We start from the raw sequence: 23,765 nt of genomic DNA on the forward strand, positions 1-23,765 counted from the left end.
TTAAATTTGGGTGGCGTTGGCATAAAAGTGGTATAGGAGGCCGATTGAGCTGATAAGATCACAGAGGTAAGAGGTGTAGATGGACAAGAGCACCTGCCCCTATTTCTACATCTGAGCGCTTTACTCTGACCTCTTGACTCTCATGGACCATCTCTCTCTCATTCCGCTCTTGCTCACTCACCACACATGAACTTTATTGTACATAACACTGAACTTGACCCACTTGGATCTCTAAACACTGAATGTAGAGCTTGGGCTTCCTGGGACTCAGCACTCCCTTCTCCATTTAAAAGAGGCATCACTTCAACTCTGTGTCTTACCTTCCTTTCCCACAGGGTGGTGTTAAATACTGCTTGGATTAGCTTTATTTATGGATTAAAATAATCATGAGAGTTAGGGGACAAACGTGTCACTTTTGTATGTTTTATTTTTTTAATTCAATTAGTGGAAGTGAGCCTAGAAATTGGAAGGTAAAAGATCTCCCATGAAAATGATTGGATGAAACCTGATCCCTGCCACCTAAGGGATGCTGGGAATTTCAAGTCTTTTGTGGGAGATAAACCTCTGCGCTGTTCTGCAAAGCGGGTGGGGAGTGGGGGTGGGGGGGGGGGGGTAAATGTGCCCTCTTCACCCCAACTGCTTTCTCATACCTCAGATCAAACATTTTTACTTATTGGTGCAAGAGACTCTGTCACCTTGGCCCACAAGTCTGAGAGAATCCCATAAAACTGGGCACAGTTGTGAAAAGATAGAAATACAATGTCACAAAGTAACACTTGGGTTATGGTTTTACACATTTGTGGTTTGTAAATGACCCTTTAGGAGGACATGTACATCTGGACACACGTGAAATGCACACGGCTGTATATCAGTTCACAGGCTTGTTGCATGTCTGCACTTTTACTAGACAGGCATGTAGCATGCATGGGAAGTAATGGCAATGCAAGCACACAGTATTTGTAATTCATATGTATCCAGATTTATATGACAGATCTGGTAACTCTAGGTAACGCCTCTATATAAGATGCCCTGCGCTAATCAGAAACCGACTGCTACCAGTAAGCAGCCTGGAAAGAGAGATATGGTGAGATCTCTTTAATTAAGTGTAACTCATCCATTTCTTTTCACCATGGGACATAAATTGTATTGCAGAAAATATCAAAACAAAGAATTTCCCCGACGATACTTTAATGATTTTACCTAATCTTAATTTCCCCCCTGAATCTGGGATCTCTATAACATTTTCTCATTTATATGCGATAACTGCAAGCAGATGTTTTCTTGTACTTGGATTCTGTAATGTCGGTCTCATGAGATTATTTCACAACACGCCTATTAAATTACTCTTATACAGATGTTCTCGCCATAATCATGACATGTGACCATCTTGTCCAGCGTTGGCAAACAGACAGTTCCAGAACCAGCAGAGTCACTTAAATAATATGTTTACTAAAAACACATTAATGTAATACCCAACGTAGTATGACAGAAACTCGATGACAAACCAACCAAGGTTATTTTTTCAAGTGTACCCATTGCCTAAACTAGTGGGTTGGACCAATACTAAGCCTATCAATTAACAAAGCTCTTGTGACATCACTGAATCATGTAGCAGTGGAGTTAATGTCTGAGTCATATTATTTGTTCTAGTAATTTGCATACCTCCCAACATCAGAAGCCACAGCACGTTTGAGGGGGCGTGTCTCGTACCGCCCATTAGGCATGTCTTTTGTAATAAGTGGATGTGTCTTACCGAAGTCACCCCAAAACACCTACATTTACCCAAAACACCAGATCACCTCTAGCCACCCCCACTCACACCAAATCACTTCTAGTCAGCCCCAAAATACCTAAACACGCACCTCAAATGCCTCATCACCACAAAACACCCACACAGGCAGCCCGAATGCCAAGGCAATCACAAATAACTTGCTTAAAAGTGCACCACATATTCTCTCTCACTGACCACAAAACAACTTTCAGTCTCCCTGAAACATTAATACCCCAATATTAAGCCCCAAGACAAGCATCCACCTAGTGTCCACATAATTTATTTAATATTTGACATAAGACCAGCAGGATCTTCTGGAGAAGGAATATTTTCTGTGCAGGTTGCTTGCTCAGAGCACTTCTGCTGCAAAATGGCCGTCTACACGTTAATGGAGAACAACCAAAAAGACAAAAAAACACCTCTCTGTCCCTCCTCCGCTGATTGGGACAAATTAAATGACAGGTGGTGGGACAGTCCATTAAAATCGGGACTGTTGGGAGGTATGGAATTGTTAGGCTGCATTCTCATAAATACAATAAAATGGCTGCCACCAGTATGTGAAGGTGACAGGTATGCTGAAAAAGTCACAAGTTAGCTGAGATTTTATGGCTGGCTGCTGTCGTCTTGCAAGAGACTGAATGTTGGAGATTTCTTTCCATGCTTTGTTCTGTCAGCATCGTATGATGGCTGCAATGTACCTGAAACTCAACAACCAAGTATATAATAATGCTGACAGATTAACTCACCAGACTTGTTCTTGTGTACTGACTGCATATAAGTAGGAGGAAACGTATCCAATATAATTGGGTATCTAGAATCAGGTATGTCAAGCTTTGTTCTAGGAATCCATCACTCCAATAATCCTAAAGTTAAATTTCAAATATTACTAGAAGCAAGATATGCATATGATGGTATGTAATGATAGACTCTGATAAAAAGAAGGAAAAAGGGGGATAGGGAAAACAAAAATAAATAATTGTACAATATAGAAAATAAAACGTCATATGCAAAAATAAAATAAAATGTTATTCAGGAGCAGACTACAATCTTGTAGTATGAGGTGTTGGATGACAACTCTTTGGTAGGCACAGTATAGTGGGAGCACTTGAAGGTAGGTAAAGATGTCTTACCCTGTCTACTTTCCCTGTCCTTTCAAAGTGTGCTCCTCTTCTGTAGCCGCCGACGGGAAGGAGTCCGTCCTTTCTGGAGCCTGTGATGTGCCAAGTCCAGCGTTACTAGGTGCTGGCGGAACGCAGATGCTCCTTATCTGTCATAACCATCTGCTGAACAGATCGTGTCTCTGTAAACTCTATGGATCCTGATTGTGACTGCATAGACACTTCATCGTTCCATCGTTTATCGAGATTTTTGGTCCTTTTATAAAAATCAAATCAAGCAATATGATGTGCTTTGGTACGATAAAACATGATCGTGGGAGCGTACACACTGATGTGATATCGTACCTAAGAGTCGTTTAATGTGTGATTGGTGCAGTAATCTGTAGCGTGTACCCAGCTTAACTGTGTCTAATGTATAATGGAGAAAGCTATTTTGTAGTGTGAATTAATATTTCACACAAATATAAAATTAATCCAGGAAATCAACCTACATTAATAGAACTAAAATACATATATGAATATTTGGAGAAGCACCTGTAAAATACATCCATACATTTGGTGAGTTGTTGTTGTATTTGTTTCACATGACACAATTTAATTGTCCTGTGATAGAATTCCCTGGCGACTTAAAATATCCTTATACTTTAATATATACATTATGCATCAGGAGTATATTATTCCCTTTATAATTCACCAAATATGTCTAAGTAGAATGTGTACTGCAGAGCGCCCACACGGCGCATATCATTCTCCCAGGTCACATGACTCACGATCAATCCTTTAAAAATTGGAATGTCGGACAATTTATAAGACTGATAGTGCTGCACGTATAACGTCATGAATACACAGATCTGTCTCTTGTGTCTTCAATAACATCTGAGGGGTCAGTTCCTGTACAGTTGATCTTGTTGGTAAACTACAGAAGGAATTTTGTGGTTACACTAGTCTGGAAAAAATGTACATTTCATCTCTCCTCGAGGTCTCTGGGGTAAGCCGTAATGTGTTTATTTCAGCCTACGCAGCATTTTATGGATTACAAGTTACTTAAAGGTATAGAAAGTTATTTAATATACATGGGCCTAACAGTGAACAAATAACTATATCTGCAGGATTTATGGATTGGTAGCTTGATATAGCTGCGAGTAAAACAAACTCATGAGCATAACTTCAATAGGTAAGTTGCATGGTGCTCCAGCAACTAAAGATTTCATCCAAACCCGATCTTATAGATTTAATACATGTTTCACATGGGTAGTAAAAGCCTTTTTAAGCACAAAATATGTTTTTCCACCAGCTGTTGTTTTTTGTTTTGCTTTTTTATTTCCAGAAAGTAAGACTATTATTTTGGAAGACTAATATGCAGTTAAATGTTTGACTTTTCCTGGAAAGGTTCAGCCTTGTTTTTCCTTAACTGTATCAGAAATCACGTAAGCAAGTCCCATGTTCATTAATGCAGTAGACTTGATTTATAGCTCTTTCGTAATTCTGTAGTGCAAGTATATGTTATCTGTTAAGGTTCAGAATGCAGGCAAATTTTAATATAGTGTCTTTTACTGTGTTTAGGTTTAATAATTTGGTTTAAACAGTTGAGAGCAACGATCCAAGATGTTATAATAGAAATAATTCTTATCTGCACAGGACAGTTCAATTACAATAATACGAATGTATTTATCTTTTATTCTAAAACATCTTTTTATATTGTATGCTTTTTTTTATTGTCATTTTTATTCTTAGGGGGTGCTTTCCCTGAATCACTTAAGTCACTCACTTTAGTAACTATCCAAAATTACCCATTTTTTTATATGTATTATCGGGTATCTTTGTTTTATGTGGACACCCGAACATCATATATACTTGTTTTACATCTCATTCCAAAACCATGGGCATGAATGTGGAGCGGGTTTTCCCCTTTGCCGCTATAAGAGCCTCCACAGTTCTTGGAAGGCTTTCCACTAGACTTTGGAACATGTGAGGATTCACATCCATACAAGTGCATTAGTGAGATTGGGCATTGATGTTGGGAGATAAGGCCTAGCTCACAGTCGGTGTTACACTTCATCCCGGAGGTGTTCAATGAGGTTGAGGTCATGGCTCTGTGCAAGTTCCTCCACACCAAATCCAAGTGACCATTTTTTGAGGGACTCGCTTTGTGCACTGGAGCAATGTCATGCTGAAACAGGGAAGGACCTTCGCTAAACTGTCTCACACACACTAGAATGGCCTTGTATACTGTACCATTAAGTTTTCCCTACACTGGCACTATGGTGCCAAGGCCAATCCATGAAAAACTCATGCACCAAACGTTATATTTGGCAATACGCATTTGGTTAGGAAGCGTTCCCTTGGCATCCGCCAAACCTATATTCATCCACCAGACTGCCAGATGCTGAAGTGTGATCTGTCACACCAGAGAACGCGTTTTCACTGCTCTAGAGTCAATGGCGGATTGCTTTACCCACTTAAATCAACATTTGCCATTGTGCCTGGTGATCTGAGGCTTGTGTGCAGCTACTTGGCCATGGAAAGTCAAACCATGAAGCTCCCAACTAATAGATCTTGTGCTGACACTGCCAGAGGCAGTTTAAAACTCTGTAGTGAGTGTTGCAACCAAGGACAGTTGATTATTGCATGCTTCAGCACTTAGTCCCGTTCTAGAAGCTTGTGTAGACTAATGCTTAGTGGCTGAGCTGTTGTTGCTTCTGGATGTTTACACTTCACATTACAAACACCTACAGCTAACCAGGGCAGCTCTACCAGGGCAGAAAGTTGACGAACTGCCACTTGGAAGGTCACCAAGCTCTTCAGTAGGACCTGTTCTACTGCTATAGTATGATGCATATTGGATGTCTCTATAGTTGATTTTGTGCACCTGCCAGCAATGGGGTGTGGCTGAAACTGCCAAACACACTGATATATCATCATCAGTTATTTATATATAGCACCACTAATTCCGCAGCGCTGTACAGAGAACTCATTCACATCAGTCCCTGCCCCATTGGAGCTTACAGTCTAAATTCCCTAACATACACACATACAGACTGAGAGAGACTAAGGTCATTTGATAGCAGCCAATTCACCTACTAGTATGTGTTTTTGGAGTGTGAAAGAATCAAGCCAATTGCTTGCTGAGGAAGACAATAACATTTCTAGTCTGTACTTATCAATCTTGTCCTTGAAGTAGGAAGCAAGATCCTGGGCACTGATAGTAGTTGGAGGGTTCGGGGTGGGAGAGTTGAGACGAGATTTAAATGTGTTACAGAGGTGTTTGTGGTTAGTATCCTGAGCAGAGATAAGAGGTTGGAAGTATGTTTATTTAGCAGTGTCCAGAGCTTTTCGATAGGAGTTGTAGATGGCAGTATATGCGAGAAAATCATTAGAGGTACGAGATTTACGCCAGTGACATTCTGCTTTTCGAGAATGTTTTTTAGATTTCGTGTTACTTTAGTGTGCCACAGCTGACATCGAAGCTGACCTGGAGTATGAAGAGTACCTGGAGCCACTTGATCAAGGGCTGTTGCTATTGTTTGGTGAAAATGTTACGGATTAATAGAGTTAAAATTTATGCGGGTATGAGGTGCCTTGGTAGGTAGTTTGACAGCACACAGGTTAAAGTACTGGTTGAGAGCATGTAGCTGATAAGGTGATGATCCTAGAGGGGGAAAGGAGTGTTAAGGAAATCAGAAACTGGTAAACTGATAGAGGATTCATCCCACTGGGAGAGGCCGAGGGAGGAGGTTACAGTGGGTAGTTTGGAAGCAGAATTGGAACGTGGATTAGCGATGGGGATGTGAAAGTCACCCATTACCGATATTGGGGATGTCGAAAGATAAGAAGTGAGGGAGCCATGCAGAGAAATTGCTGGTGTGGTCCAGAGATATACCATACTTGCCAACTCTCCCGGAAAGTCCGGGAGACTCCCGAAATTCGGGTCAGTCTCCCGGGGGAGCTGGCATTTCTCCTGGATCCAAGATTTCACAGAGAATCGCGTCATTTGAATTACGCCATTTTGGAGGGAGGGGGCGGGGCGAGGACAATTGCGTCATTTTGGCCCTGCCCCCCGCGACGCACATACGGTTTTGCCCCCTCCCGCCCTCCAGTCACACCTCCCAACTCCCGGAAGCAAGTTTCCGGGAGTTGGCAAGTATGAGATATACTACTCACTGGTCCACCCTCACCACTGGCCTAGTTTCCACTTTGAGCCATACTCGCTCCTCTTATCTTACCTGCACTCTTTTCCACTAGATTGTATTTTCTCTAATTATCAGGGCCTTTGTTTCCATGTCTGCTCTGTTTTCCTCACCTTACAAATCAATAACAATATTATTGACAAGACGAAGCGTGAGCTGGGCTTAATATCCTAGATTATAGTTTGCATGGTTTTGCCTTTGCATATATATCACTTATCAGAAAAAGGACAATAGGATGAGTCCTTTTGAAATAGAGAATTTTAATATATTTTTATCAGCTGTGTTACGTCATTCCAGCATGAACACTTCACAACAAGTCCTACGTGTCTGGTAAAAAAAAAACAAGGATTTATCAATGTGCACATTAGAAATATTAAATATATAGGAGCATTTATATAAAGCTGTGTTTTTATTCTAATGTATTCCTCTTCAGACAAGATACAAACTGTTTATGTCAACTTGCGTTATTTTTAGGCATCAGGACTTTTTAACAGATGTTTATATAAGAATTTAGTTGATACCATTTGCTTACGCTGAACAACACTTTCACAAAACAGGTTTTTACTGTTTATTTGAAGCCTGAAAAGTGACTACATTTCCTGGTGAAGTCAATGGTAGAATTTACAGCACACTGATTATTTTTATGATTAAGCTTTAGAACTATGTTGTTTTGCTTTACGTGTTATAGTTACTTTAACATTTAAAAATGTGAAAACACAAAAGTGCTATGAAAATTCCAGTGTCAAAAACTTCAATGACAGCAGATTTGTATTTTCTAAATTATTACAATTTCATGTTTGTACTGTGAATATCCTCCTATCTGCAGTGATGCTGCTCTGTCCATATTATCAGTACTTCAGAGGCAATTCCGCTGTGATTCATTAAACATTCTCTGTAAAGCGCTGGGTAATATATAAATAAAGGTCAATAATATTAATAATAAAGATAATTTGTTACTGTGATCTATTTCAGATGAAGAGGAAGCCCTCAATCTGATCATGAAGGACCTAGCTGCGCTGGGGAGGTGTGGAGGATTACTGGACAGTAATCGCAATAAAAATAACAAGCAGGTGATTTAAGCAACAGTTTATTTCTGATATATGTAAATGTTTCAGTACATTTTATGTGTATTGTGATTCAGTTACTCTGACTAATCTTGTGCTCATGTAACAATATTCCTCTAGTACCTGTCGTGCACTTTTGAAATAAAGTAACATTAATAGTACATCCTGAGTAAAAGTCCACGTGCTATGTACAGTTAGTAACACACATACCTTTGGAGAATAACTGCCAACAATGCAGCTGTGGCCATTATATAGGGGGTGACTTATATTGGATGAACTGATTCGTCATGTGTATTAAACATAGTTGCCAACTTTTAAAGACTGGCCTCCAGGAGTCCCGGAGTAGAGGTGAGCGTGGGACGGGCGGCTTTTTTGTTTCCCGCCCCAAGCACTAATATTTAAAGTTACGGCTCCTCATTTTGTAAATGATATGTGTCTTCCCTCATGTTTTTACTGGTTGGTTTTAACGAAAAAGCAAAATGTCTGCGTATGAAGCCAGTGGGGTTGTTGAGATACAGAATTCCATACTAATGGGAGTGATACTTGCAATTTCACTAATTCCATTTAAAGATGGATTAGCTACCTTTCTTACATAAAATGGTATCTATTGGCATATAAAACAAGTAATTAGGATTGTTTGTTCCAAGCAATTCACCCGATTGGCAGTTATTTGGGTCAGGAGAGATTCCTCCCCCACTTTGGGGTTAATTCATACTTGCCAACTTTTCAAAGAAGCTGTCTGGGAGAGGGTGTGGCCATGCCAATCGCAGCAGGAGGTGGGACCACGATGATACATTTAGCCCCGCCCTCACCCACTTCACCAATGGAAATAGCTGGATCCGGGAGGTTTGTCGGCTTTCTTGGGAGTCCGGGAGAACTCCCAAAAATTCGGGAGTCTCCCAGACATTCAGGGAGAGTAGGCAACTATGGGTTAATTGGCAAACGCCTGGAAGGGACTATGTTTACTCAAACAACAAACCTGATGGACTTGTCTTTTTGTTTCACATTACATCAGCCTTATACTGATTACCACACCAGCACTTTTCCATCTTTAAGTCATCACAGAGCGATAAATTGTCACTCGTTCTTCATGCTGTACATTTCATACAGGTGGATATTAACAAGTAAATGGCCCAGTAATTTTCTACAGGTAATTGCTTTCTAATATGTAGCAACCTGATCTTTTTAAGTTTAACAACTTTTATTATGTGTTTTTAGTATAAGTTATAAACCTACATTGTATTCAACATGTCTTATGGTGAATATTGATATTTTTTCTTATATTTATTTATATATGTTTACCACAACCACAAAACCAGCCCTTAGTGTTCATTCACATGTACTAATAATGTGCATTTAGTCCCTAAGCGATGCAGAAAAAAAGGCTTTAAAAAATAAGATATTTAGACCATGCGGTCGGCACCACTAACTTCCGTTGTATAATCCCATATGAGCTGCACAGACAAGGAGTACACCCAGGGCCGGATTAACCCGAGGTCTAACTGGGCTATAGCCCAGGGGCCTCGGGCATCCAGGGGGCCCTTCAAAGTTTTCAGCAGCATTATTGATCGGTTCGGGGGCGGGGGCGCCCCCAGCCCGATCAATGCTGCTGAGCACTGTCAGTGCAGTCCTCCGTCCCCGGCGCTCAGTAATCTGTTTACTGAGGAGATCTTGCGAGTGAACTCTCGCGAGATCTCTTCAGTAAGGAGTTTACAGCGCGCTGGGGACGGAGGACTGAACTGACAGGTAAGCGCTTGGGGGGGGGGGGGGGGGGGGCGGCGGGTGGCTCACATTGGGGGCCTCACGGGGGAATGGAGGCGCCCTTAGCCCAGGGGCCTCCATTCCCTTAATCCGGCCCTGAGTACACCACTAATTTCAGTTGTATAATCCCATATGAACTGCACAGACAAGGAGTACACCACTAACTTCAGTTGTATAATCCCATATGAGCTGCACAGACAAGGAGTACACCACTAACTTCAGTTGTATAATCCCATGTGAGCTGCACAGACAAGGAGTACACCACTAACTTCAGTTGTATAATCCCATATGAGCTGCACAGACAAGGAGTACATCACCACCTAATGCGGACTATAGAAAACATTACTATCCGGCGCTCAAACACAGTTGAATGAATGTTTAGGACAAGACAAACCTCTTAGTGTGCCAGCAGTTTAATCATAATATTGCCTAGATACCGTTTATAAAACCACAAGATGATAAACAAATTTGATAAAGAAACACCTCTCAGTAAACCTCTAAATCGATTTTGATAATATATTTAACTTAGAATAAGAAATGTAGCTTTTAACCTACACTAAGAGAACTCAAATAAATTAAAAATATTGATATTAGACAATGTCCATTCACATGCAGATCTATAGCATATATGTATCACTAGTGCGGAGATATTTGAGTATATGAATGTTCATGGATGTCAGTCCAGCGTGAGCAATCCTTTGCTGTAAGATCAACAGGCACGTACAATGCTTCACTGAAATGACTTAACATAAACATAATTATATTTTCAAACAACATATATTTAGTGGGTCAATACAAATATGGCATTACAGTAGAAATATGCAAGTGACCTGCTGCTCACATTCTGTCTAGAATCTAAATATTTGAAGAGACCTCAAAAATATTAAATATTTTTTGACATTTAGGGGCATATTCAATTGTTGGCGTTATATGCAAAAATTTCGCGGCGTGTGCGCACTTTTACCGTTATTACAGTAATAGTGCGCGTAAATACCGGTATTACGGTACTTTTCTTGCTGGATTTCAGCTCGCGGCTCAGGTTTTTAAGGCCGCGGGATATTCAAACAATTGAATATGCCCCTTAGAATGTTAGCACAATGAATACACAATTTCCCATACTTGCCAACATTTTATAATTTACGTCCGGGAGATGCAAGGGGGATTCCCGGTGAATCGCGGCGTTTGAACCGAATTCTGCCCACTTCACTAGGAAGTGGGCAGATCAGGGAGATTGCCATACTCTCCCGAGAGTCCAGGAGACTCTCGCGAAATGCGGGAGTCTCCCGGACATTCCGGGAGAGTTGGCAAGTATGCAATTTCCTTGGTGAAAAAGAAGGCACACAAGAGTCTTCTATAACCTGTCAATAATAATTTTCAGTTGTAGTTTAAGTAGACTGTGTATAGGTCTATCTATCTATCTGCAATTTATCTTAATCTAGTAAACTATTCACCATAGCTAAGAACAGGTCTTTGATTAGTTTATTGGAGTATAGCTGAGTATATTTAAGTTAGTTGCAAATAACATTCTGCACTTTTTATGTATCAGAAAAACACATGTTCCTATAAAACATTCTTTAAATCTATGAGGAAGTTCTTATTGCACAAATATTTTTGGAAGTTCCCATTTTTAATATTTAAACTTTCTGTGAATAGTATCAGAATTCCCTTGTACTGGTGCATTCACATTCCTTATTAACTCATTGGTGGCACTGTATTGTAATGCATAAAATCTACCACACTCCTATTTACTTTTACATTAATAGCTATTAAAAGATGATCATACAAGAGAAAAGCGCCTAACATAGTATAATATTATCAAACCAATTTAAATGAACAGTGATGTGCTCTAATCAATATCCACGTACCAAAGAGAGATAAATGTTAAGCTTATCTGTAGTGTCTTTTTGTCTTCTTTTAAGTGTTTGGCTGTGGTATTTTCTTCATTAAAGTGCTGTTTTGCTCATAAAAGACATATGAAATATCATATTGTAATATATTCCATATGGAAGCCTCCAGATGAGCAGCAAACTTGCCCGGTCTCGTTTGGACTCCGTACAGATAAGCTTGATGTTTTTAATTGAATGTATGCTTAGGGGGGAATTTATTAGATCGCGTTACTTCGTTCCTGCCGAAAGTAACGCGGCCTGCACACTATTACCGATATTACAGTAATAGTGCGCATTATTACCATTAATACGGTAATCTTTAACGCTGTTTTTTACTGCGAGCAGAAATCAGGGTTAAAATTACCGTATTAATGGCAATAGGTTTAATTCTGCGCTACTTCAGGGGGAATTGAATTCCCCCCTTAATGTACTATTATTTTATCCTGTTATGTTCATTAAATACACTTGTTATTTGAAAATCTGGATTTCTGAATGGTAATCTAAAGTCTCATTTATACAATATATTTTGGTACGGATATGCAGCTGCAATATCTGAATATTTATGCCTTTTTCTAATATAATTCACTATGATATTTCTCTATCTCTTTTGTGAGCAAAACAGCACTTTATTAAAAAAAAAATCTTTAGCCAAACATTGGAAAGAAGACAAAAAGACACTTCAGATAAGCTTTATATTTATTTCATATTAGTTATTTCTCTGTGGTACGGAGATATGGATTAGAGCACATCACTGTTTATTAATATTACACTATGTTTGTCTCTTGTATGATATCCTATAGATGCATACCTGGAACAGGTGTCTAAGGAAGGAGCAGCATACTATATGGTGTTAATTTAATTGTACAATAAATAAACTTGCTTATCACTTAATATTATTTAATCAATTAGCGCCACTAATTTGTGAGGATATAAACAGATGTGCATTAGTTAGAGTATATAGAATTGAAGATTTGATGCTTAACTAAATATGTCCACCATGCTCTTTCTCTTCTGCAGCAGGTTGTCATGTTAGCAGAGAGGTTCTTCTCTAAATGAAGAAGCCAATAGTGGCTTACAACCAGGGAGGCGGAGCCTTGCTTTGCAGCATTGCACAGTGTAGGCAGGGCTTGTATAAGCTCTATAAGGGTCCCAGGAGGTGCCCCGCACACTTGGAAGCAGCACTCCGACCCCCACTGCTTCTTTCCTTGGAAGGTGGCATCCTGTCCACCCGGGACTGGAAGCTTGGAGCTTGCAGGGGCGGGCTGAGCCGGGCCGTTCAGTCTAACCGCTGTATGGGCTGCGAACCCCCATTCCCCCCCGTGGATGCAATTTTGCCTGATTACAGACGGCCGCATCACATGACAAGCGATGAGGCCGCGTCAGCGCACAGGCAGGCCGCATCGCGTGTCATGTGATGCGGCCGCCTGTGCTGCACCCCAGGCTGAAATTTGCCAGCCTGGGTGCTTGGTTATGACATCACAGCCACGTGCCACTCTCCAGCATAACACTGACATGGAGGAACAGCAGCCAGCAGATTCACATGGTTGCTTCCCATTCTCTCTCATGTCAGAGGCCATCGCTCTGTTTGGCAATGCCTCAAAGTCATTAAAATCACTGGATAAGTGACATTGTGTCACTCATTCAGTGTATTAGGATTCCTATAACCATTGGTCCCCAGCCCTGAGTGTAAGTTGGTTATTTCATATACAGGGACAGTGCCAGAGGTGTCACAGCAACACAGTCTCAGCTTTTTAATCTGTATTAGATCCCATGAGGTCCCTGTCCTAACGTTGTGGGGGTTGTAGCAGGCTGTAATGGATTTGGAATGTAATATTTTTCATTGAAACAGAGTTGCAGTGAAAAGTCATGTTACCACCGAACATTTTTTCCTTTATAGTTTATATCTTAGGGCAGCACGGTGTCTTAGTGGTTAGCACTTCTGCCTCACAGCGCTGGGGTCATGAGTTCAATTCCCGAACATGGCCTTATCTGTGTGGAGTTTGTATGTTCTCCCCGTGTTTGCGTGGGTTTCCTCCGGGTGCTCCGGTTTCCTCCCACACTCCAAAAACATACTGGTAGGTTATTTGGCTGCTATCAAAATTGACCCTAGTCTCTCACTCTCTCTCACTGTGTGTGTATGTTAGGGAATTTAGACTGTAAGCTCCAATGGGGCAGGGCTGATGTGAATGAGTTCTCTGTACAGCGCTGCGGAATTAGTAGCGCTATATAAATAAATTGTGATGATATCTGTTGGGGTTTATTGATCCTTTCAGTCGACGTTTTCATGTTTTTTTCTTTGCCGTAAGAAGAGGAGGTTATTTCACTTCTTCAGATAAAGGGGGGAATTCGCAGCCATTGCGGACAGACACAAAAAAAAATATTCTCCACAAACATATATAGCATTAATCTCAATAGTTTTTGAAATCATTACCTACTGAAACAACACAGTTGTTAACATTTCTACCAAGTAGAAAACACCAGGAAGATGTCATCTTGTCTGGGAACGAGCAGCAGAGGAAAGGCTGTCATGTTTTGATTAAGCGAAGAGACTCGCTGCACTTTAACCCAAAACAATAACACAGTGTCTGCAAGGAAATTCGGAAGATTTCATGCAGCCTTAAAGGAAAAAGGAAGCACCACAACAGTCTAGAAAATTAGAAAAGTATTAGCGTTATTTCCCCCCCCCCCCCTAAATGTAAATCTATGCCAATGATAGTGTCACAGTTTTCAGACATTACTGCTAGAAAAGATGTTATGGATAAGGAAGACAGAAATAGGACGAGTAATTAGAGCATGAATTTAGTTTATAGTATTTTGATTATTACCTCACTTAAGCACCCGATATTATGGCTCTATAGTTGCACCTATCCGCTATACACAATTGAAGCAGCCATTTTGATGAGGACTCGGTAGCCTATCAATACACATCACTGATGCAGTGCATTCTCATGAGTACTGGTTTAGGCCACAAAATGGCTGCCTCCTCTGTGCGGAGCTGCTCTGACACCACTATTAAGTGCAGCCAGATGACAGGGTAGAATGTTCTAAGTGATATTTTTTACTGCATGGTTGTGACACCAACCTTACTAAACTATTTGACTGTTCTTTAAAAGAGGTTTGCCACCTCCCTAACTCTTTATTTAAACCCTCTTTCTTTATCACACTAATCATTCAGATGGGGACCCTGGCCTGGTTCATTAATTCAGTATGGTCTCGGTACTTGCATATTAGTGGGGACCTTTGCTAACCATAATGATCTTCAGCATTCTCTCCCTTAATGCAAACCCTTGACGATAGGAGTGAATGAGGCCTAAACCGTACACTTTTGTTCCTGGCCCCTAGATTTGTCAGATGGGGACTTTGTATAAAGTACATATATTTGGTAACCCTTTACTGAGGAGAAAATATATATATATAATGTGCAAATTGGTTTGGTCATGGGAAGAAAAGAGACTAAAAACATTTTACACGTTATTGACACTTGATTTCCTGCCCTGTGTAATTTAATCCTTTACTAATCAGTCTTCCATTACCTTAACTATCACCATTAAAATAGATTTTTAATAATGTAACTCTGCCACTGTACTAGTTTTACTACTATACCTTTCTCTATCTGTTCTCAAGTTTATATATTTCCTAGTTATGTTCTTTGATCTGAACCTACTTCTATCATCTTTTATTACTACAACTTGCCACTTCCACTTTCAGTTAGTTTCCCATGCTGCACCAATATTTGGAAATGTGCTATCTTAATCATTTATATTCGCTTCTATCGTTCAGCACATGTTCTATGAAACACAATGCTTAGCTTCAATTCCCTTATTTCAGTCGGTAATTCCATTGCATTAATATCCGCTCCTTTAAGAGCACATAAAGCCACTATTTGGCATTAATATTTAGTGGCTGTAAAGTATTCATCCCATTTGCCAATTTTCATATTTATTTATTTTTTTCATGATAGAATCGAACTGGATTTATTCAGTAATTTTAACCACTGGTGAACATAGAACCCTCTGTAGTATAGGCCAATAACTATATAACATTTCCTTAAATAATTACAAATAAAAAAAACAGATGATAACTGATTGCATAAGTATTCAAATATTGATTAAGGTAAAGCTAAACAAACTCTGGAGCAATTAGGTGTTTTTAGAGGTCACATAATCGATTATAAAATGCAAGTTGTTCTTTTGATTTCAAAATAACTACATCTGTGTGTGAGAGATTCCACAGTTGTTTAGTGTATTTCCAAACAAGCTTCATAATGAAGATCAAAGTACACCCAAAGCAAATATAAAAAATATATATCCTGAAAAGCACCAATGAGAGGAAGCGTACAAGAATATTTCACATCAGTGTCTCTTGGAATACTGTCAAGTCCATTATAAAAAAAAAAACCAGAATATAGTACAAGACTGAATGTATCTTGAACATATTGTCCTCCAAAACTAAGCATTTATACTAGAAGGGTATGGAATGTACTGGGTATTTCACAAATCTGCTGTTTGGGAGGGTCACAAAAAGCAACAATTTGTTGAAAACAACAAACAGATATAAGAATATTTCAAATCCATATTTCCTGGAGTATTATCGAGTCCATCTTCAAGATAAATTCAGTATTATACCATCATCATCACCATTTATTTATATAGCGCCACTTATTCCGCAGCGCTGTACAGAGAACTCATTCACATCAGTCCCTGCCCCAGTGGAGCTTACCCTCTAAATTCTCACACAAACTCAGACAGAGAGAGAGAGAAAGACTAGGGTCAATTTTTGATAGCAGCCAATTAACCTAATTGTATGTTTTTGGGGTGTGGGAGTTAACCGGAGCACCCGGAGGAAACCCACGCAAACACAGGGAGAACATACAAATCCACACAGATAAGGCAATGGCCAGGAATTGAACTCATGACCCCAGTGCTGTGAGGCGGAAGTGCTAACCACTAAGCCATATTATTTTTCTTTAACATATTGTCCTCCAACACTATGATGGTTGGATATTTAATGCTATGGGGCTTCAGGAGCTGCAAAAGTTGTCAAAAGAGAAGGCAAAAAGTATGGATCAAGATGTAGACATATTTAGGGGGAAAACCCGCTGCAGTCTGTACGTCCTAGGATTTGATCCATATTTGATTATTTATATTCCAAACACAATGACCCAAATCATACAGCAAAAGCTACATTGGAGTGGCCAAAATAAAAAATAATATAAGAAAGCAACAATTTTCAAAGAGTGACTTGGTCAAAGCCCATATAGTAAGCTCATTGACTCTCTGTGCAATGGCTTGAAAATTGATGTTTACCTACTGTCACCATTCAACCTGGTGAAGCTTAACTTTGCACAGGAAAAAATTGCAGTGTCCACATGTGCAAAGCTGAGGCTCAAAGAGGCTGGATGCTGTAGGTGCAGCTAAAGGTGCTTCTACCAAATATTAAAACAAGCGGATGTAATCATCTATAGTCTGGGTTTTTTTCTGTACTTGATTAGGAAAAGCTTTCCAGTTGTTTTTCATTCAGTGTTGAGCATTGGTAAAAAAACAAAACAGAAAAAAACCCTGATTTAAATCCATTTTTATTTCATGATGTAAGAAAATAAAATGTGAAATAGGGGGATGAATATTTTTTTTTATATCCTTTCAAAGGCTCATCTGAGTAATATACATGAAGTAAATGGAGTGGTTTTTTTTAATTAATTAAAAAAATCAATCAACCAATGCTATTTCATTCACCTGCAGTAGGTTGCAATGTTAGGAGGGAAGTGCAATTCTAGCAGAGCATATACAGTATAACTGATATCTTTGTAGACTTGCTTTGCACTGTGTGGGGGGTATTCAATTGTTAGCCAGAACCGCTAAAATCCTGCGCTCTAAAAATATTACCGTTAATACGGTAATATCTCGCTGGATTTCAGCTCGCAGCTCACTGAGCTGCGAGCTGAATTCCAGCGAGTAAATTACCGTATTAACGGTATTTACGCGCAATATTACCGTATTAACGGTAATATTTTTCGAGCGCGGGATTTTAGCGCTTCTGGCTAACAATTGAATACCCCCCTGTGAATTGGTGGATTCATATGAGGAACAGGACCATTGGGGAGACTGCATTCTGGGGTAAATGTATCAAGCTGAGAGTATTCCAGCGGGTTTGAAAAGTGGAGATGTTGACTATAGCAACCAATCAGATTCTAGCTATCATTTTGTAGAATGTACTAAATAAATGATAGCTAGAATCTGATTGGCTTTTCAAACCCGCCGGAAAACTCTCAGCTTGATACATTTACCCCCTGATCTCTGTGACCTGTATTAGATACCATAAGGACATAGTCTTTTAGATGTGGGAGAAGCTTTAGCTGTCTATATTGGAACAGTGAGGTATCACTTAGTAAGAGAGCTGTAGTGGAATGTCAGTGTAGCATTGAGTAATGTGTGTTACCCTAATGGTTCTTTTCTGAAAATGTTAATTTTGGGGATTAGTGCTCCGTTAACAAATGTAATTTCTGTTCTTACACAGAAATTACTGGGGGGGCAGATATAGCATCAGCGAGCAATTGGTAAAGTACATTGTTTTGGCTGAGTACACGGCTGGTCCACATAACAAGCACTTCCATCTTTTTGTTACATTCCCTTTATGTCCTTTACATTGTAAATATCAATATTCTTGTATGTTATCAATGTATGTTTAAGTTGTCTTAGTAATAATTAGTGTTAAGATCTGCTCCATAGTTACAGTGGCCTTTGTTGTACTAGTCTTAATATTTTTAATACATTCTATGTTTTTATATTTTGCATTGAAGTAGTGCTCTGCTTTGTTTACAAGTATATACTTTGTATAAGTATATTATATACTTCTGTCATGATGACACAAAGGATCTGAATTTAGGATGATATATAAGTGCATGGCTGGATTTCCACGAAGGCGTGGGCATGGCTGGATTGCCACGAAGGCGTGGGCATGGCTGGATTGCCACGTAGGCGTGGGCATGACTGGATTGCCACGAAGGTGTGGGCATGGCTGGATTGCCACGAAGGTGTGGGCATGGCTGGATTGCCACGTAGGTGTGGGCATGGCTGGATTGCCACGAAGGCGTGGGCATGGCTGGATTGCTACGAAGGCGTGGGCATGGCTGGATTGCTACGAAGGCGTGGGCATGGCTGGATTGCCACGTAGGTGTGGGCATGACTGGATTGCCACGAAGGCGTGGGCATGGCTGGATTGCCACGTAGGTGTGGGCATGACTGGATTGCCACGAAGGCGTGGGCATGGCTGGATTGCTACGAAGGCGTGGGCATGGCTGGATTGCCACAAAGGCGTGGGTATGGCTGGATTGCCACAAAGGCGTGGGCATGACTGGATTGCCACGAAGGCGTGGGCATGGCTGGATTGCCACGAAGGCGTGGGCATGGCTGGATTGCTACGAAGGCGTGGGCATGGCTGGATTGCTACGAAGGCGTGGGCATGGCTGGATTGCTACGAAGGCGTGGGCATGGCTGGATTGCTACGAAGGCGTGGGCATGGCTGGATTGCCACAAAGGCGTGGGCATGGCTGGATTGCCACAAAGGCGTGGGCATGGCTGGATTGCCACAAAGGCGTGGGCATGACTGGATTGCCACGAAGGCGTGGGCATGGCTGGATTGCTACGAAGGCGTGGGCATGGCTGGATTGCCACGAAGGCGTGGGCATGGCTGGATTGCCACAAAGGCGTGGGCATGGCTGGATTGCCACGAAGGCGTGGGCATGGCTGGATTGCCACGAAGGCGTGGACATGGGTGATTAAAGAGATATCACAAGGCTGCACTCTGTACAGTCCATTAATGAAATCTATTTTCACCTATATAGATATATTTCCACAGTTTGAAAACATAAAGGAGGCTGCAAATGATTGATTATTAACCTGTAGTTATGTGTGTACTATAACATGTTTGGCATGTGTGTGTGTTACTAGCATTTTCACTTGTGTTTGAAGCTCACTGTAGGTGTCCCCTTAAAGTACATGGTAAGGTCCGAAAACTGAAACGCAAATGTAAGACAACGGCAGCAATTGTTTTACTAGCATTGAAAATGCTAGTAAAACAAATATTGGTTCAACCCACAAAGTGGGCACCAATAGATAAAAGCAGGTAATAGATAGATTTTAATATGATTCTGCTTTACCTCTCAGACACCTCATACATTGATGAATGAGAGGTGTCATTGTATATATGATTTAGTTCTGCTTCCAGAATGATCATGGCGCAGGTGCTTGCTATTTGTATTAGCCGTTGGAGCCTGCTAAATAATTCTCTGCAATCTCTGAAGGATTTTAACCTTTAAATCCATAAGATATTTAAGCTATTCTACCAGAGGTTGTGAGCAGTTAATTGGAAGCAGGGATTGGACAGAGGCTTGTGTGTCACTTGTTTGGACATGTTTTCTGTCAGTAACCTAGCAACTGCAACAGGACCTATGTTCTGTAACTAGTTAGTAAGCAGTCTGCTGTCACTGCTTCACGTTTCAGGGGAAATGTCTTATTATGGGATATCACAAGTAAATCCAGATGTTGAGAAAGCTCAAAAAATGGGGCTGTAGATTCCTAGGAAAATGCATTTTCTTAACACCTGCTTTTCTGACCACACTTATACCCCTTCTATGGAAAGTACTTGTCACTTTAATCCAATTTAGAGATGTTACTTACTCCAGCTGTTCGTAAAGTCAAATCTAATTTGCTGGTTTTGTAGAAGGTGATGGGAGGTAAAATTCATCAATAGATGGATTAAGGAGATTGCCTCTTGCTGATCAAACTGAACTGCATATTTCTGTATTGTCCGGCCTTTTTAATGATGTTATTAGATTATTGACAAGAGGGATGCTGATATTTATGTTGTATATGGGCTTCATGTAACAATGCACTCAGAATACTGTACATACACTATCTGTTACCTTAGTTGCTTTATCATATTTGAGCTATTAAAGGGCCACTAAACCTGAAACTCTCTGATATATGAATCATTGTTCAGTGTTAACCTGACATCTTACTGCGGGTCTGTTAAAAAGTAAAGTATTACTTCCCACTCTATTACAGATAGCTACAGCTTCTCCCACATGTTTAGGACAATGGCCTAATGGGATTCATATGAAAAATCTGAGAATGTGGTGTTTGAGTTGCTGTAATATCACTGTGTGAATCATCCAATGCATATAGCGCATTTCTGCAAAGCTGTCAATCACTCTGTGTCTACTCTGCTAGAGAATCACCTCTCCTGTCATAGAAACCTACTGCAGAGGACTGAATGATAGAACATTATATGCCTGGGTACAAGGATCCAATAGACAAAATGTGATATGCACTTATGAATTTTGCTTACCTGCATAACCAAAAGTGACCTCTGACATCTTGTTTGCATGGAGCTGAACAATGATTTCTTATTTATTATACATAGTTAAAAATAATAGATATTATAAAATATTATTGAGACAGCACGGTGGCTAAGTGGTTAACACTTCTGCCTCACAGCACTTGGGTCATGAGTTCAATTCCCGACCATGGCTTTATCTGTGTGGAGTTTGTATGTTCTCCCCGTGTTTGCGTGGGTTTCCTCCCACATTACAAAAACATACTAGTAGGTTAATTGCCTGCTATCAAAATTGATCCTAGTCTCTCTCTGTCGTCTGTGTGTGTATGTTTGGGAATTTAGATTGTAAGATCCAATGGGGCAGGGACTGATGTGAATGAGTTCTCTGTACAGCGCTGCGGAATTAGTGGCGCTATATAAATAACTGATGATGATGATATTCCAGCCTTCTTTATAGAACATGGATCTTCCATCTCACAGCTATAAATAAAAAATGTAGCCAACATTTCAAGAGACAACTTCTAATTTACTTGAAATAAAAGCTTCAGGTCACCGTCTCATTAAGCTGCATTTTGTTCTCCAGCAATATCTTATTTTACAGAATTATCCCCCATTGTCCAAACTCTTCAAAATAAATTCTTTACACGTCCTGTATTGTGTCAGTGCTCACTTCATACTGTGTAGCAGGTCCAATTTTTCCTTTTAATCTAATCCAGTCGACACACACTGCCTTCCCCCGATATGTCCCAGTGGAAAAAATATTTGGCAAGATCTACAAGGGTGTGTTTTATGCAACTGATCATCTGCAGTACCCGATTCTGGTCCAGTCCCAGGATGTTTCCAATGTACTGTATGTAGGTCAAGCATAAAAGTGTTTCTTTTAAATGCTGGAAGATGTGTTCTTACTTAGCGAAGGCCCTTTTCTGTTTGAAATAACAATGTAGTGTGGGAGTTTAGATATGTATCTATCTGATCAGAAGTGAAATATGTGTACATTTTGTGGTCTTCACTTTGCATTGAACTGTACCCCTTGCCCACAGACAGTGGAGGAAACATTTTGTGTTCTGACCCAATATTAATGGAAATGTATGATATTTATTCACTAGGGTAGTGGTTCCCTCTTCAAGGACAGATGTAGAATATATTGATACGAATGGAAAACCTTTAAAATAAGTTATATATACAATGTAGACTATTTGTGAGCTCTCTTTTAATTGTAAATGTAACAGTCTAGCTAGAATTTACTTTGGATAATTGAACATACTATTGGTGTGGCATTAAAAAATAATTCACGTGGTGTCTATGGGAACTAGCGACAGTCATGGATCATATTGGTTTAAGCAGCAGCTTGGCTTGATAAACATCTATTGACCAAATGTGGGCTGTGTGTTCAATCCAATGAGGACGTTTACATTATACAAGACTGGATGCTGCTGCTTCTCTTATTATTTACTTTGGTGTAATTTCAGATTGCATGCTTCTCTATTCAAGGTGTGTGTTCTGCCGTTACTTCAGCAGCTTGGCATGAGCTCCCTAGCGCCTCACGAAGCGCCCCCTGTCTCAGTGATGTCACTAGTTCCAAGTGAATTGATAGGTTGATATTGATCCTTGTGAATGTTCCAAACAATTGCTGCTTCCAAAGTGAGTAGGCGACAGGTGTTGATTCAGCTCCACTGTGTTTACACAGTGAGAACAGTTTAACTACAGGTATCCCTCCCTGTCCACCCCCAGATGTGAGGCTTGCCCTGTAAGGTTTGATTTCTGAAGATAAAAAGTCCATTGGGTGTATTATAAAACTTGCTTTTCCATTCCCCCTTTGTGGCACCTCTATATCCAGTACTGCTGTTCAGCCAGATCCTCTCCAGCTATTTGTGTTTACATGCAAGTGGAACAAATTTCTATGGTTGAGTTTATTATCCTTGGATCTTGGCCACTGCAGATTGTCGTATTTGGAGGAGTGACAGGAGTGGGCGGAAGTTTTGGGACAGAGCAAAGAATGAAACAGAGAGAGAAAATATGGCTTTGTTTTTTGGCATAGCTGCATACACAAACAGAAATGTTCCATCACCGCTCACCCTTCAACTGCTGAAGAGAAGTGCCGTACAAACTGTAGGATTGCACTGCAAGTATGCACAACAAGCAAGTAGACTTTATTTTGACCTAGTATAACCTGTGAACATGACTTTTTCTCTATTTATGCACATTTATTGATGCTAGTAGGAAATACCAAACTTTATTACACTGCCAAGATAAAATTAAACATTAACTAAAGATGAATATAGTATCATTAACTGACCATATTATTATGAAAAATTGCACAATATATAGGATGTTACCAAGCAATTAATTTGTTTTTTAAAGCATCGCTCAGCATCTTATCATAAGAGATGTGTATATCGGCCGTTGTGTTGATTAGATTGTAAGTTTGTTCTGGCACAGTAAGTATCTTGTTTCTAAGTTTATTTGTTTATAATCCACTCATTGTGCAGTGCTGTGTATACGGGTGGCCAAAAGGCCTCTGTTAATGGACCTCTTGGCCAATGCTAATAGCGATAAGAAGGCCAGTACTTTTCTTCCAGAAAATATTACATGTGTAATATATTGGGACTTTAAAAATAAAGACTAATGATAATAAAGTTTTATTT

The 23,765-nt window shown here is 40.1% G+C and overlaps 1 protein-coding gene across 2 annotated transcripts in view; it reads left to right on the forward strand.

The window, feature by feature from the left end:
* LOC142158315 (mitogen-activated protein kinase kinase kinase 3-like) overlaps window positions 1-23,765 on the forward strand; it is a 117,741-nt gene that overhangs the window by 48,734 nt on the left and 45,242 nt on the right. For both annotated transcript variants that reach the window (XM_075212182.1, XM_075212183.1), the window contains exon 3: window positions 8,049-8,146. In XM_075212182.1, coding sequence (XP_075068283.1) covers window positions 8,049-8,146 — 98 coding nt within the window. The remainder of the gene's footprint in view (window positions 1-8,048; window positions 8,147-23,765) is intronic.

This window comes from Mixophyes fleayi, chromosome 5 (assembly GCF_038048845.1).
Source record: "Mixophyes fleayi isolate aMixFle1 chromosome 5, aMixFle1.hap1, whole genome shotgun sequence".
Taxonomy (NCBI): Eukaryota; Metazoa; Chordata; class Amphibia; order Anura; family Limnodynastidae; genus Mixophyes; species Mixophyes fleayi.